Below are 16,475 nucleotides of genomic sequence, written 5' to 3'. Positions count from 1 at the left end.
CAAACTTTTAACTATCATAGCAAAGTATAAACTATATCTAAAAAACCCAATTTAATCAATCTAAATATTTATTCATAATTTTTCAAAAGGACACCGAGCATTGTATTAAAACCATCTGTAAATTTAAAAAGAAGAAGAAAGCTGTCAAAATGTTTGTTTGTTTTTTATTTTATTTAAGATAAGATAAGATAAGATAACCTTTATTAGTCCCACACGTGGGAAATTTGTTTTGTCACAGCAGGAAGTGGACAGTGCAAAAGTTATGAAGCAAAAATTAGAATACAATAAGAATAAACACAGTACACAACTGTACAGAATAGAATACAATAAAATATTATATACAGTAGAAAAAATATACAATAAGATAAAAATAGAATACAAATGCTATATACAACTGAGTAAAAATACAACGATGCCAGAAAAGATTATTGCACTTAGTGTTATTGCACATGTGTGGATGTGTGTGTTTGATCAGTTAGTCTTTATTGTGGAGTCTGACAGCAGTGGGGAGGAAAGACCTGCGAAATCTCTCCGTCCCACACCGTGGGTGCCGCAGTCTCCCACTGAAGGAGCTGCTCAGTGTTGTCACAGTCTGCTGCATGGGGTGGGAGATGTTGCCCAACAGTGATGACAGCTTAGCCGCCATTCTCCTGTCACTCACCACCTCCACTGGGTCCAGAGGGCATCCTAGAACAGAGCTGGCCCTTCGGATCAGCCTGTTCACAACCATTTGTGATGCTTTGTATAGAATCTCCTCTGCTGTGAAGGTAGAAGTATTGATGGTGATTATTGTTTACTGTGTTTTATTATAAGGAGGTTTTTTTTTTTCAAAAGTATCTTCCCATTAATGTTACATACACACGCCTCCCCCGCAGCGCCCTCACAGGCCAGAGCCGGTACTGCAGCCTGTTATATATACGCTAAGGAGGCGTGTGGTTACGCTCCACTCTGCTAACGTCGCTTTTGGCCAACTGAAAACAACCCGAGTGTGTGTTGGCGATTAGTAAAACAGGTACACTGTGAGAATTTAGACCGCGCTGAATGCCCTGTACGTGTGTGTAGATTTCAGTGTTTCGTAGCTGCTTTTTGACTATTGTTCCCAACGCATTTGCAGATCAGCTAAGCTAGGCTAGTTGTGATGCTAGATAGCATTAAAAAGGCCCGGGCTGCATGCGCAGTCAGGCCCGTGTGTATGCTAACAAACTCCTACATCACTTTGATAACACAGACTTTTTTAGCACCCGGCTGAATCTGAACGCTGAAAGTGGGGCGTAGACGGGTTAAAATAACAATTTTTAGGACAAACAGCGTTGTAATGTAACCGTTTTAACTACGTTAATACTGGATAGAAAACTAGGTTAGCTTTTTAGCTTAAGACTGTTTAGCTACTGCTGTAAATTAAAAGTACGTTTAGTGGTGGGAGATGCAGAGGTGACACCTTGATTCACTGTAATTTATGTGATGTACCAAAATCATATTTTAGGTGTTTATTTTTTTCCAGTGAAATGCATTTTATTTATTTTTAAAAATATAAATCGGAGTATATTTGCTGTATTTGCTTGTTTGTTATTTCATTAATGTCCCTGTTTTAGCCAAATGAGGACTAGGAATCTGCCATAGAAATATATAATCTTGTTATTAGTGCGGATATGAGTTTCGTCAAACACTCCGAGAAATGCACTGGAAGTGTAGACACTGATGCAAATTAATTTCAAACGTATACATTTTTGGTTTTTCGTTACACTGAATTTCCCTCACATCTCTAATGTGACGTGTCACAACTTCAGTTATAGGAAGTGACCAATATGCCTCAGTTTACTTATGAATAGACAGACTACAAATAATTTGTGTATTCATGGCCTTTTAATCTCAGACTATGTGCCTGTTGTCTTGTTAGAAGTTTAGACGTCAGTGCGTGATTTTGGTTGTCAAGTGTTTAACAAGGAATCTAGGTAACGATTGCATTGCCTGTGTTTAGTGTGAAGGTTAAAACTGTGAATCTTCGTGAGTCTTGAGTGTTGATAGTGTGTTTGCAGATGTGCTGGTTGCACTCTGTAGTTGGTTCTGATCAGAGATATCAACTGTAATATGTAAGAGATACTTTCTGTCTGTATATCAAGGAAATAACGTGGAGTTCAGAGCTCTTGAAGTGCTCTGTTTATCAAGTCCAATATTTATTTATTTATTTTTAATCTTGCCCCTAACACCCCTTAATCTCACTTTCCCCTGTCTTCCATGATTCTTGCTTGTTTGCCCTGAGCAGCAGCCGTGCCCCGCCGCGCCCCCACCCCTAGCGGAGCCGTCATGTGGCAGGAGGCCCGCAAACATGAGCGCAAGCTCCGTGGCATGATGGTAGACTACAAACGGCGAGGGGAGCGCCGGCGAGAGTACTACGAGAAAATAGTAAGAAACTTTATCATGTAGCATTGCCACAGTGTACCACCGGGTAGGAGTGAGCAGGTCTGGCCTGAACACTCTTACTGCAGGATTTTTTTTTTTTTTAAAAAGGAAAGATTTGAGCAAATTTATACACAGTTAAGTGGATCCAAACTTTGTGGTATTTTTAAAAACATATGCATATAGTTGGCACAGCTTTCAGTTATCCTCATTGCATCAATGAACCAGTTACTGTTTTAAAAAAGTGTGAAGTTTTAGAAGTTAATTTCCATGGTTGTTGGTTTCAGTTTAATTAAAGTGCTGTGCAGTGTAACATTTTGTAGTTTTTAGATATTAGTCAATGCATTGCATTCTGACAGTTTCATTTTCTTTTGACAGAAAAAAGATCCTGCTCAGTTTCTTCAAGTTCATGGTCGAGCCTACAAGATCCACCTGGATCCAGCTGTGGCACTGGCTGCAGAGAGCCCTGCAAACATGTGAGGAAAATCACAAAATCCACACATAATAAGAGATGAGCCCCACCGCAGAGCTTATGATCACATGTTGCCTCATTTTTGTTGTCTGAAGGATGCCTTGGCAAGGAGATGCCAACAACATGATTGACAGGTTTGATGTAAGGGCTCACCTGGACTACATCCCCACCTACACTCCACCTCTGCTCACCACATCGTAAGTCTGAAAGTACTTAAAGTCACATTTTTAACATGGAACCCACATTGTGTGAACATTTTACGGTTATTTATTTACTTTTTTGTTGTATGATTCTACATTGGACAGTTGTGAGGAGATTCACACATTCACCATAGATTGTTGTACATATGCAGTACAGATTGTTATATATTCAACAGTAAAGATAGTTCATTCATATGTTTTCAGTTATTTTTTTGTTTTGTTTTGGGGTTTTTTTTTTAATTTTGTGGAAACATTTGCTCTTATATGAGGTTGAGCTGATCTGACTTTAGTGGTCAAAAGAGATGGTGACCCCTTTTTTGTTTGTTTGTTTGTTTGTTTGTTTTAAGAAAAAAATAGGCTAATTTAATTACTTATATTACAATTTCTATAATAATAAAGCCAAAACACCTGCTGCAGTAGTCTGTAGTAGTAGATTTATGACTCTTCAAGCACAGCTTTAGTGCTTCTGGTGACCCGCTCCTAAGACAGTGGCAGGTGGGGGCTTTGACTGGGGCAGTACATCTGTCCAAACTGTAATGCAGGTGTCCTAAGGTGAGCTCAGGGAGGACAGAAACCACCTGTGGAGCAGAAGAGCAACAGCTTGCATGACCTTGATTCCTAGTATGAATACAGATTATTAAAATGGGTCCTCATGGTCCTCCGGATTTCCTGGGTTTTAAGACTGTGGTCAGTAGGTGCTGGATTGTTGACCTGCTAATAGGAAAGTGAACTGATTTTTAGGCCGTTGTAAAACATTTTGGTGTTTCCCTGCTGATGATGTGTGGTTGTAGCAGTAATCCTGCTCAGTACGAGAGCAGTTGACATTATGTGTATGTCTTTGGACAGTGGTGTGAAGCTGCCAGCTGCAGGATTGACTGAACACCTGAAATAAGGTGTCAGCACAATCCTCAAATGCTGATCATAGCTGTGGTTAGTTTTACAGGTTCACTGTTTTCTAACCACAGGCACAGTCAGTCCATTGATTTCTCAAAACACCACCCATGAGGAGACTTTGTTGAAGATGGTTGCTGGGATGACCGGGTGACTACTCTTAAAACTTTCTCTGATAAATACCCCTCCTATTACATTATAATAATTTAAAAGACTAAAATTAAAAACTAAACTAAAACTGAACCTTTCTATAAAGTTAAAACTAATCTAAAAAATACCAAGCGATTCTGTAAAGTGATGGAAAACTGAATAGAATTAAAGAATTAAAAACAAAATAAAATTTAAAAACGCTGGTCATAGCACAACTGTCTGTTTCCATCTTTATGTGTTGTAATGCCGATTACTTCACTGACTGTTTGTGCTGGTGCATTGAAACTTGTGGTAATAACTGTAGAGTAGCTTTTTAGTAAGACTTCTGGTTCTTACTCTGTGATAAAACACCTGCTGCTCAGTAATTGAACAGGTCATCTGTGAGCTTGTATTTTTAGTCATCTTTCATGCTTGGTGAGGAGACAAACCAGTTTGGTGTGGTGAGATTTAGGCGTTCAGTGAGGTGTTTAATGTGACCAACAATCTTCTTTGTCTCATGCAGCACTCCAGAGCAGGAGATGGAGGAGAGAAAGTGTAACTATGAGCGCTACAGAGGCCTTGTACAGAATGACTTTGCCAACAGTGAGTGTTAACACACAAAATCTACATGACTATGTAATGCACTTAATAGTGTTGCACCTGTATTCTTAATGTGACCATGGCAGTGTGTTGACCTGCTCTCAGTGGGTATATTTTGCAGTTGTGTTGTGCTCTTTAAATCCCTCCTGTCCTCCTGCAGTCTCTGAGGAGCAGTGTTTATACCAGATCTACCTGGATGAGCTCTATGGTGGTCTGCCCAAACCAAATGAGGATGAGAAGAAAAAGTATGAACTAAATTTTAAAGTGATTTCTTTATTTCCACTGTGAAATCCAGTATTTTAAGTTGTGTTTATAAATCTTTCCTTGTGTTGTGCAGACTGGCTGAGAAGAAGGCCACCATTGGTTACACGTATGAGGACAGCACTGTAGCAGAGCCTGAGCCCCAGTCAGACAAGGAGGAAGACAATTCAGAAAACAGCGAATCCGAAGATGACGAAGGCATTCCAGATATCGGTGAGCGTGTTTCACTGGAGTAATCTATGTGTTAGGGAAATAAAATTCAGGAGATGACCAAATAAAACATTTAGAGGTACAGCTGTCCACAGAGAATGTGTTTGATCAGCTTTTCGTCTCTTGGATGTGCGAGAGTTATTCCACAGAACGTTTCTCAGAAGAGACTAAAATCTGAAATTGTCAATTTGACTGTGCGAGCTGGATTTGTGACATCATTTAATGCAGTGCAGGGTTCAAATGGCCAGATACACATCTGTGTAGCTGGACCAGGATTAGCTTCAGACTAACCCTCAAAATGGGCTTCAGCGAAGGAGAAATGTCACATCCCAATGAGAAATTAATGCTGTTGAACCAAGCAATTTAACAGCGTGTGGAAACGCTAGTTATTGAGAAATAACACTAGTTATCTTACACTGTACCTGGAGAAGTTTGTCTTTATAAACGTGATCCACTCAGCTGGAACTGCTCATCTTTTCTGCCCGGTTGCAGGTTTTTCTTGGTTATGTGATAATTGTGTTTTAAATGCTGTGAGCCGACGATCTGATCTCAGGTCAGTGTTCCTGTTTAATGCTTGGGTAAGAAATCGACTTGTTAAAAAAATGATGTGTCTGTGTGTGTCTGTGTGTGTGCTTTCAGATGTGGAGGTTGATGTTGATGAGCTGAACCAGGAGCAGGTGATGGACCTGAACAAAATGGCAACGCCATATGGAATGGCTGAAGGAGACTTTGTCAGGTAACATGTCATTAATGACATCATGATGTCAGTGGTTCTTGAAATTTTAAGTAGTGTCTTGATCAAAGTAAAGTTAATATAGCTTTTTGTTTTTAAATTCAGGGTTCTTTTGTTGTTGGGTTTTTTCCTGTGTTTTTTTTTTTTTTTTTTTTTTTAAGGTTTTAATTCTGTTTAAGTTTTTAGTCTTTTTAAGTATAATTGTATAAACGGCAGATCTCAGAGGTGAGATTTAGGAAAAGAATTTTAGGTATTATTGTGAAAACAGAACTTTTTGAAAGTTCAGTTGACTCAGTGTTTTAGACCAAATTCTTAGTAAACATGTCTGAATCTTTAGGGAAGTTGTGATACATTTTATCTATTTTATCTATTTTCAGAAGTCTGGTTTTTATTTTATTATAATTTTTTCGGTTAACTGAAATATTTTTTCTAATGTAGTCGTTTTGTTTTTTTAATGTTTTTTTTTTTTTTTTGTGGTTTAATTTTGTTAACTGTAATATCCTTGACCTCAAAGTTGATGTATTTGGGTTATATTCATTTTAATTACAAGCTTCTGCAGTGTTTTAAGTTCAGCAGATACTGTAAAAATACACACAGTAAAAAAAGGTATTTTTTTGTTTGCTTTTAAATTGATTGATTATTTAGAGGATCTCTTTCAAAATAAGTTCTGTAGAGTAAAGGCGAACTTTGAGCAACATGTTTGTATTCTTGGACTCCAGTGGAGTAGCTTTGTATGGTTCACAGTGCAAAATGAGCTTTTTCATTTTTAGTGTCGTCTTAATTGGCTTTTGTGCAGCCCAAATAAACTAGCTGCTCTCCTGGGGGGGGTAAAAAAAACACTTTCTGAAGTTGGGGAATAAGAACAATTTAAGCCTGAGCCATTGTTCGTACAGCCACTCTTGTTATTGTTTGAAACCATGGCAATGTTTAACGTGAGCATCTGACGTTAAAACATAAACCGTAATGAGTACACTGAGCCGTGGCTCCGACACGAACGCATGTATCTCATGCTGTTACACTGAGGATCGTTGGTTTTCTTTTCTTCACGTTGATGCGCTTCTGTGTTTAAATAATTATTTTTGTGGTTTTTGTAATGCTGTGATTGTGCTACCCATTTGTCAGGATGTTGAGAAAAGACAAGGAAGAAGTGGAGGCCATCAAACATGCCAAAGCTCTGGAGGCGGAGAAGGCCATGTACTCTGTAAGACTAAATCTGCTGAGGGAAGTGTTTGTGTGGGTTGTGTTCACAGGTTTTATAATGTTTGTTTGCTTGATCGTCTCAGGGCCGCCGCTCTCGTAGACAGAGGAGGGAGTTTAGAGAGAAGAGGCTAAAAGGAAGACAAATCAGCCCTCCGAGGTAAATTTGCGTTATTTTTCCGTAATGAACTTCACCGTACCTCAGAACGTGGTTATGTTAACTCGCCATTTCCTCTTGCAGCTACGCCAGGAGAGACAGTCCAACATATGATCCTTATAAACGGTGAGTTCACCCACTTGATTTGTCCTTCCCACTTTTCTGATTGGTTGTCTGCCTCTGTGTGTCTTAACTAAAAAAAATTCTGATCACTTTCAGGCCAGAGTCAGAGTCCAGCTCTGAGTCACGCTCACGCTCACGTACTCCCGGTCCAGAGAAGATCACCTTCATCACCAGCTTCGGCGGCAGTGACGAGGAAGCCGCGGCAGCACCGCAAACAGCTGCTCCTCACTCTGGCCACGCCCCTTCCAACTCGCAGCACTCTGCAGGTCATAGCAGGGGCTCCCGGTCGGTAACTTTCCCTCCTCCTGGTTTTTCTTCTTGCAGTCACTGTTAATTAAAATGACCGCAGCTGTTCGTGCAGAAAGAATATCGATTGTTTTTGTGGTCAGAAAGGTGGATCAGCTTTCAGAGTATCTGACCAAATAATCACCGACTATCAAAAAGGAACTATTGAAGTGTGCATGCGCATAAAGAAAAATCTGATTGGGTATTTTTCAAAGCTGAAATCTGTTATCAAAATTTTTCTATAAATTAAACAACATATTACATTTAAAAGCGGAAAATATGATGTAATGATAGGCTAGGTGCTAGCCTGTATTTATACTGAAACGCTGTCTCTGTTTATTCAGGAGACGAAGGTCATCCAGCAGCCACTCCCCTTCTACCTCCTCGCACTCTTCCTCTCGGTCCTCCTCTCGCTCATCGTCACATTCACGCCGACCCCGACGAGGACGCGGGGGAAGAGATGGGCGTCGATCCCGGAGTCGCTCGCGGTCAAGGCGGCGCTCTAGGTCCTACTCCCGAGGTAGAGGAGGGAACGGAGGATCGTGGAGGAGACGTGACCGGTCACGCTCCAACGACAGAGACAGAGAACGTGAGAGGGACAGAGAGCGAGAACGAGACCGGGATCGAGACAGGGATAGGGACAGAGACAGGGATAGGAGACGATACTCGGCACGTAGAAGAACAAGGTTAGCTTAATCTGTAAGCAGTGCTACATGAGCTGCCTAACAGAATTCTGTAGTTGAAGCCCTTTTGTCTTTCTATCAGGTCCCGCTCGAGCTCACGTCAGGGCGGCAACTCGAGGAGAGGGGGTTGGAGCAGTGGAGGACATCGTCGTGGTGACAGCGGCAGCCACAGTCCCTCACGAACCCCTAGCCGTCCTCGCCGTAGCCCATCCCCTGCCCACAGAGGGGCCCAGCCTGCTACCATTGCCATCTCTGACAAGTTAAGAAAGTAAGAAGACCCTAAAACACTTTAACAGAGTGTGAAAATGTAAATAATCAATATTATAGAAAGAGCGGTGTCTTTAATATCCAAAATGAAAGCTCCCTGGCCTTGTCAGAAATCTGGAAATATTCTGCCGATCATCCAAACCCTTAATCACACATAAATAAGACTAAGTGTCTCTAGCCTTGTGTCGTCACAGATTCATTTTGGGCTTCTGATGATTTCTTAATGGAGCATAATTCTTCATTATCATCTCTCCAGTTTAATTTTTTCCTCGCAAAATAATGAGAACAGGAGCGAGATCCATTTAAAAGACAAGAGAAATCTCTACGCTTCATCAGCTGTCATTTAAATATTTCCTGGTTATTTAAACATGTTTACAAAGACTTTAGTCACTGTGACTGACCTTTTGTGGCCTGACTGCTATATATTGTTCGTCCACCAGGGGGCCTTGCCCCACATTTTAGCAGATGTTCGTCTAAAAGGTGTATTTTTAGGCAAAATAGACACGTACATTTCAGGCTGCTTGATTAAAAACCACCAACAGTTTTCATCCTTTTACTGTTTTTTATCAAACTTTGTAATTTTCCCCGCTCTTTAAGAATGGTTTTGTCTCAGGAAAAGCACACTTTCGACTCATAACTCATTAGATTGGCTAATCAAAAGCTGAACAGCAAGTGTTCTTGAGTTTAATGACACACAAGACAAAAGGTTTGGAGATGAGCTGTGCTATAAAGTGGAAATATAAGTAGTACTTTATTGCTTTAGGGCTGACATGTCTCTATTTACCATCATCACTTTTCAGACTTAAGGCACCTGACTAGGCCTGTGCTGCACCAGTGAACAATAAATAAGTCCATAAATAAGAGTCTTAAAACAGTCAGTTTCAGTGTCACGAAGCCAGAACAATTTAACACCTGTTCTTTATTGCTTTTCACATTTAAAAGCCATCCTCACCCTTCAGCGTTACACCTGTTAGAAAGTCAGTATGCATATATAAATATGCCATCTTCACCTCATCGTGATGTGTTTTTCTGTCTTCTTCTTCTTCTTCTCCTCTCTCCAGGCCTGACACTTCGGGTGGTAAAGAGACGGGAGCTGCCAAAGTCAGTAAGAATTTGATCTAGCTGGGTTTCTTGCTAAAGCCTACGCCTCCCTCATCCCTGACAGGCTGACTTGGTTGTCCACCACACTGGGATGTAGAAGCCATTGTTGCCCACAGAGAACAGTTATTTTATTCTTATCCCCCTCCCCCTAAAGTGGACACGCCCTGCAAATTACACTACAGTATTCTTGCCAGATGTCTAAGTTAATGCTGCCATTTCTTTATGAAGTGAACTTTTATACGTCCTCTGAAGTCTTGATGATGATTTTAAACTTGGTGGTGGATGCATGTGTGCAGTTATCTTTATGCATCTGTCTTTAGTCTAAAATAAACACACTGTGACACATCAAAGGTCTTGAGATGAAGAAGATCACTTCTTCCTCTTATGACAATCTATAAATCAGTAATGAACACGTGAATGACGAACATATTGATTAAAGAAATAGTCGGACACTTTCGAAAGTACAAATGGACACAAAGATCAAAACAACAATTGAGCAAATAAGCAGACTTCCTAAATTTTTGAGCAGTTTCCTTTAAGAATAAGTCATCGAAACTGTTTTGTGAAATGTATTTCTGTCATGGACGACTTTTCTTCTCACTCTTTTCCTGGAAGAGAGGACGAGGTTTGAATACATCCCAACTGTCACACAGTCAAATAGTGTACATTTGTTATCAGCTCGTCTGTTGCCTGCAGCTTGTGACCTGCAGTTTTTCTTGCCTGGCCAGATTTGAACAGCCCAGCGAAGGGTGTGTCGTGACAAAACGCCACTGGCCAACTTTTTAAACTCACCGGACCTGAACTTGCTCTTGTTTCACTTTCTGACCCTCTCTCCTCCTCCAGTCCTTGTTTTTCTTTCTTCTCTCTGGCAGTGTTCGTACAGTTGCAAGAAAATCTTTGGGTTACCATGAGAATTATGATTTCTGCATTACTTACTCATGGGGTCTGATTTCTTAAACAGTTAATGCCTTTCTTGAACACATTGAGCAATCATTCATTTCAATATTTGAATTTTCAACTGTAATAATCCTTCATGTGTTTGTCATCGCTGCTTATGAGACAACACTGAGAGTCTGGGCCTGTTCCTCTCTACATAACTGTTTGAGTTCGTCAGTATTTCTGCGACGTTTGTTTCCCCATTGGCGTTGTTCCTTTGTCCAGGTGTGAACATGGTAATCACACTCCAGGTGTGGACAAAACAACCACATTGAGTCCCTTTGGAGATGGAGGTCTCGATCCAGATCAACTCTAGAGTAGTTTGTGGGACCAGATGCAAATTTGAGCTAAACGTCTTCCCGTAGCCAGGTGTGCTTTGCTTTCTGGGATGTAGCGGAGTAATGCAGCCGTGCTCAGTACACAAACTGTAAAATATTACCCATATAAACATGAATGTTAGGAATAAACTCTGAGTTATCTGCTGCTCCAGAGCACAGCATTTTCTTCCCATCTTAGACACATGTGGCCAATAAGCAGATTGAATGTTCTCACATCTTTTTTTTGGTTTGATTGGAGTTTTCTGTGTGTAAATAAACAAAACTCGTCAACTGATTTGGACCAGGGTAAACTAACTTTAGGTGTGAAAATGCCCTCAAACAGCCCTCCCCAGATGGATTAAGGTCAGGACGATTCTGCCTTGGCTCATCCAAACCTTGAATTTTCTTTGTCTTTGGTTCATTCTGTTCTTGGATTACCAGTCCTCTCCTTGTGGGTTTACATTTTCCAGTAAAATGCTTCGTAATTTGTTGCTCTCCTAACAATCGCGAGGTGTCCAAAACCTGGGGTAACAAGTCAGCCTAAAGCCTAATTGTGCCTCCACCGTGCTTCACAGGATGGTGTTCTGGTTTTTTGGGGTGTAGAGTTTGCAGAGTTGTGGTTTCCTGTGGGGTCACAATTAACCTTATGTCTAGGGAGTCCAGGGATTTTGTTGTTACCCTTGGGTGTTTTCCCCAGGACTATACTCTATATTCCTGATGCTATTTTTGCAGAGAGATAACCGGCAGTTCTCAGTTTCCTCGATTTGGAGACGACCCAAACTTCAGTCTCACCTTATCAATTGGAACGCCTGATTCCAATGAACTTTGGAAGTACTCTTCCCTACCTGTACTCAGTGATTACCCAGGTTGTTTTAAAATTTTAAATGCATAAAGATTGATCTTCATTTTGAAACCAATCAGTGCAAAAATCATAGTAATTCCAAAGTGTCCACAAACTTTTTCTTGCAACTGGTTTTTTTTTGTTTTGTTTTGTTTTTTTTTTTAAACTATATATTTGTGTTCATGTTGTTTTGATCCTGGCCTGTCTCTAAACTGTCCCACAGCAGTTGCAAGCTAAAGCAGCAGTCTGTCTACACACACACACAGAGCCTGTGTCTGTTGTTCCAACACACAAAATGTTTTCAATCACTTGTAATCTGTCACCCTTTTTATCTCCACCAGCTACTGTTCGTAAAGGTGATGGTATTGAATTTGTACAATAGCCCCGGTACCTCCCCCTCTCTCTAACACATGCGTGCACACTGACACACACACTTCTTTTTTTTTTTTTTTTCTTTTTTTTTTCCGGCCATGGAAAGCTGTACTAACACATTTGTGTCACCTGCAGCCCAAGATGACCCCACAGGAACGGCTGAAGCTGAAAATGCAGAAGGCTCTCAACAAGCAGTGTGAGTGCAGCCGAGCAGATCGCATGTGTTTGTGGTTAATGTGCGAATTAAGAATCAGCACTGTGCACAACTTGAAACTGTTGAAGATTTTCTCATATTATGCAAAGTGAAAAAGATGATAAAGATCTTTCTTTTGCCTGATCTGCAGCCAAGGCGGATAAGAAAGCCGCTCAGGTGAAGATCCAGCAGCAGGAACACAAACGACAGGTGTGTGTGTGTGTGTGTGTGTGTGTGTGTGTGTGTGTGTGTGTGTGTGTGTGTGTGTGTGTGTGTGTGTGTGTGTGTGTGTGTGTGTGTGTGTGTGTGTGTGTGTGTGTGTGAGAGCATGTCTGAGGTTTAGTAAGACAGAAGCGTCTTTGTCCACCTATTTCCTCTTATTGCTGGTTGTTTACTTTACAGGAGCGAGAAGGCGAACTGCGAGCCATGGCACGCAAGATACGCATGAAGTAAGTCCGTGTTTGTGTGCCTAGCTGGACCGTTTGGTATTTGTGTGTCGCAACTTTCTGACCCTGGCGCTCTGCGTTTAGGGAGCGCGAGCGCCGTGAGAAAGAAAGGGACGAATGGGAAAGACAATATGGGCGACAGAGCCACTCGCCTTCTCCTTCCAAATATGGTAAGGCTTTAGGTTTTTGATTGACAGCAGCAACATGGCTCCTGTGTAATTAGAATGTGGCTTAATGAACATGCAGTGTTTGTTCTGCAGCCTTGCATACTCGCACAGAAGTAACCAAAATATTTAATCAGCTCAGGCTCTGATTTGCTGCCATCAGTTTCTGCTCTGCCAGTTTTATGGGCTTTAAGATGTTCTGGCATGCAGTTGTTTTTCATCACGGCTCTGTCCTCTGTCCCTCAGGCCGAGAATGCAACTCATACAAAAGGTATGTGAGAAGCCACAAGAATCTGCACAGCCACAATGAAGCAGAATGAATTATGTCTTCTTTTTTTTTCTTTCTTTCTCTCTGTCTCTCTCTCTCTCTCTCACTCACACACACACACACACACTGTCTCAAAGGCTCATCACCAGGCCTGCAGACACCGTAGTTAAGCTATTTGTCTTCTCATCAGTTGCAAATTAGAGTACAGATTAGTGTTGAAAAGTCAGACTAAATGCAAAGAGGTCAATACCTTTTCAGGTAGTTTCTCTACAGCCACATGTGTACATCCACAGAGCACTTTATTAGGAACACTATAAGCTCGTCTACCAGTTGGAAAGTGAGTGGATCGATTCCTGACTCCCTCTGGTTATAAAGTGTGTAACTGAGTAGAAAAGCACCATTTAAGCACCAGTCCGTTTTTACCATTTAATACTCAGCTCAGGGCTCCCTTTACTCTCCAAACAGCATCTGTCAGTGGATTCCACATCTTTCTGCCAACACTGGGGGTTCTAGTCCTTTCATCTCAACAGCATTACATAATTTCTGTGTATTGGACAAACGTGCTGTCCGTCTGTAACCTTCATACATAGACGTGGGTCACGTGCTCAGTCTGTTGAGCTCCTTTTTGTGGTTATCTGACCTTTCTCATTGGATCTCCCTCATCTGTCCACAGATATCACTCTGTGTGTGTGTGTGTGTGTGTGTGTGTGTGTGTGTGTGTGTGTGTGTGTGTGTGTGTGTGTGTGTGTGTGTGTGTGTGTGTGTGTGTGTGTGTGTGTGTGTGTGTGTGTGTGTGTGTGTGTGTGTGGTTTTTTTTTGGTTTTTTTTTTAACTTTAGTGCCACTAGTAATCAGCACTGTGAGAAATATTCAAATCAGCCTCTGTGGCACCAACAGTCATGCCACAGTCGAAGTCCCTGAGAACAGCTGTTTCCTCATTACCTGCTCCTGACCTGTAACATGTTACACACTTCACTGCCACCACGTCAGTGGCCGATTGAGTGCCTGCTTGAATGAGCAGGTTTAAAAGTGTTTCTAATAAAGTGCTCAGGAAGTGTACTTTATGTTTATAACTTGTGTTTAGATGATCAGTTTAGGTCTGAAGTGAAGGCTGATGAATGATTTTGGATGAACATTGTACGGCCTGATGTAATGTGTTATTGATGTCTAGGGCTTGTTTACTTCAGGGATGTTTGTAAAAAAGAAGAACTGGGGCTAAACTACATGGACATGAATGCTTATTTTAAATAAATAAAAGAACTTTGTGCTAAAATTCACAATTTGAATTGGTTTCTAAAACTTTGGATATTTCCAAACCCCACTGACTGAGGTGCAGACACCTCTTCACTGACTTTCTATGAAAGTCATTCGGGTAGTTGGTTTGTAATACTGCTAACGACCAAACAACTGACGCTTACGCGCCTTGATGGAGCTGATAAGATGATCTTCACCAGATTAGAAACAAATTTTTAATCTCACACTAAAGCACAGCAGTCATATCTTTGTTTGTTACGCTGCTCTTTATACTGGAGTCTTTTCTTTTTTCCAGGAGGTCGCGGTCTCGATCGCGGAGTCCATACTACAGATACTGAGCGGATGGCTGGACAGCAGTACATCGGTTTCGAGCACATACTATCCAACAACAGCCTACATACAACATGGAAACATGAAGAAATGACTGCTGGCTAATAAACCAACACACAAATCTGCACCTGGATGTTCTCTGGTTTTGATCCTGTGACACCTTCAGCCCTTTTCAGACATGGATTGTTTTATTCACACTTGAAGGTCACACTGCTGCTTTCTGAGAACAATTGTGATGCCTGGCACCTGTAGCCTCAAACACTAAAGGTGTGTACTCACACTTGGCTACAGTGACTAAGAGTGGAATCTCTGTATGTGTGCTGCATGGTGCTTCCCCTTACACACAAGCTCAACATTCAGATTCCTGCTTTTCTTTTAAAGCAGAATTAAGTAAGAGAAGAATCTCTAAATATTTCCTAAACTTAGAAACGAATTTTTGATCGTGTGCAGGTTTCTGTGGTTCAGGCTTTAGTGAGGCGAACACCACAAAGATGCAGAAGGGCCATGTGCCTGCCTGTCCTTTCTAAAGCGACTGCATCATTCGACCTGCTGTGATGAATGTGATGCAGAAGGCTGCCGTGTTCAGGTGAAGGATGTCTGAAAAGGGCTCCAGTCACTAAATACAGTTAATTGGTTTAATTTCTCCTTGTAAAGACAGTCTTGTCAAATAACTAACTCCAGTTTCTCCACTTCTGCATGCTCTCCCTCTCCGTTTCCCTTTCTGAACACTTCCTCTCAGCACGGAGACATTTGTATCTACTACTAAGCAATACCTGCAGTTTGTATCCTCCTCGCTTCACAACCTCCTCCCACAGTTTGGCTTCTTTTTTTAATATGAAAACATTAAACCAAGGAACATTTTAAACGCCTCCTGTGTGACACGTCCATCTGAAACCGCCTCACAGAAAGCCGATGAAGTCAAAGTCGATGCATTTATTAAAGTGGCTGCTCTTTTTGTACCGTCCTCAGCCAGCTGTTGACAAAAGCAGAGAAGTCTTTGTTCTCAGTGATGTGGAATGTTAAATACAAATAAAATTTACTTTGAGTTACTTGCCTTTTTTCTTCTTTGTCTTCATTAATGTGACAGATTATGCACAGAATTATTTACTGAAGTCTCCGCGGGGTGAATTAAATATTTAATCAGGATGAGCATGCTGCATGTATTAGTGTAATGTATCACCATGCATTGAGATATACTGCCTGCAGTGCGTGGAGGCGAACGGTAGGAGGCGACAGCGTTCAGCGCTTCGCTGTCACAGAGCGTCTGTGAAACTTCGGAGGTGTTTTCCACGCTGTTTGTTGAAACGCAGTGAGCAAATAACATCAACAGCTGCTCGCAAGAAAAAGGAGAAATAAATATTTCTCTGGTTCCGGTTTGGTTTCAGAGACACCTGTGGAAAACCAACGAGGTATTTCCTCTGAACTGCAGAAGAGGAACTGGTGTTTGAGACCCAGTAACGGGGTGTGAAAACCCTGATTTAGACGGGCTACTTAAAGCTGTGTAAAACAAGCAAAACCGCGAGAGGTGCTCGTGGAAAAAAAGGTTTTAAAAAGTGACAGAAGTCCGTGTCTGCCGAGCCTGTTACCCGGGGAGGGCGGGGTCAGGGTCGGCGGGGCGGGCGGTGCCTCCTCTCGCCCATGCCCCCTCT

At 41.5% G+C, this 16,475-nt stretch overlaps 1 protein-coding gene across 3 annotated transcripts; it reads left to right on the top strand.

Moving 5' to 3' along the window:
* The first annotated feature begins 874 nt into the window (after positions 1-874).
* clasrp (CLK4-associating serine/arginine rich protein) lies at positions 875-15,875 on the top strand. Of its 3 annotated transcripts, none has more exons than XM_026191637.2 (21): positions 875-1,012; positions 2,264-2,403; positions 2,776-2,873; positions 2,965-3,066; positions 4,613-4,692; positions 4,850-4,934; positions 5,027-5,163; positions 5,800-5,896; positions 7,016-7,094; positions 7,177-7,250; positions 7,332-7,373; positions 7,467-7,655; positions 8,000-8,341; positions 8,421-8,606; positions 9,667-9,706; positions 12,308-12,368; positions 12,517-12,575; positions 12,768-12,814; positions 12,896-12,981; positions 13,222-13,246; positions 14,792-15,875. In XM_026191637.2, exons 2-21 carry the CDS (start codon positions 2,305-2,307, stop codon positions 14,832-14,834), a joined length of 1,971 nt encoding a protein of 656 aa, XP_026047422.2. In that variant the 5' UTR covers positions 875-1,012; positions 2,264-2,304; the 3' UTR covers positions 14,835-15,875. The 3 variants fall into 3 exon arrangements, 2 of the variants coding, with proteins under 2 accessions (XP_026047422.2, XP_080145433.1); XR_013901557.1 differs by having other exon boundaries at positions 946-1,048; positions 9,667-9,710; XM_080289307.1 differs by having other exon boundaries at positions 946-1,048.
* Positions 15,876-16,475: the final 600 nt, after the last annotated feature.

Source organism: Astatotilapia calliptera, chromosome 14 (genome assembly GCF_964374335.1).
Source record: "Astatotilapia calliptera chromosome 14, fAstCal68.1, whole genome shotgun sequence".
Lineage (NCBI taxonomy): Eukaryota > Metazoa > Chordata > Actinopteri > Cichliformes > Cichlidae > Astatotilapia > Astatotilapia calliptera.
This window is presented reverse-complemented; position numbering and strand designations above follow the sequence as displayed.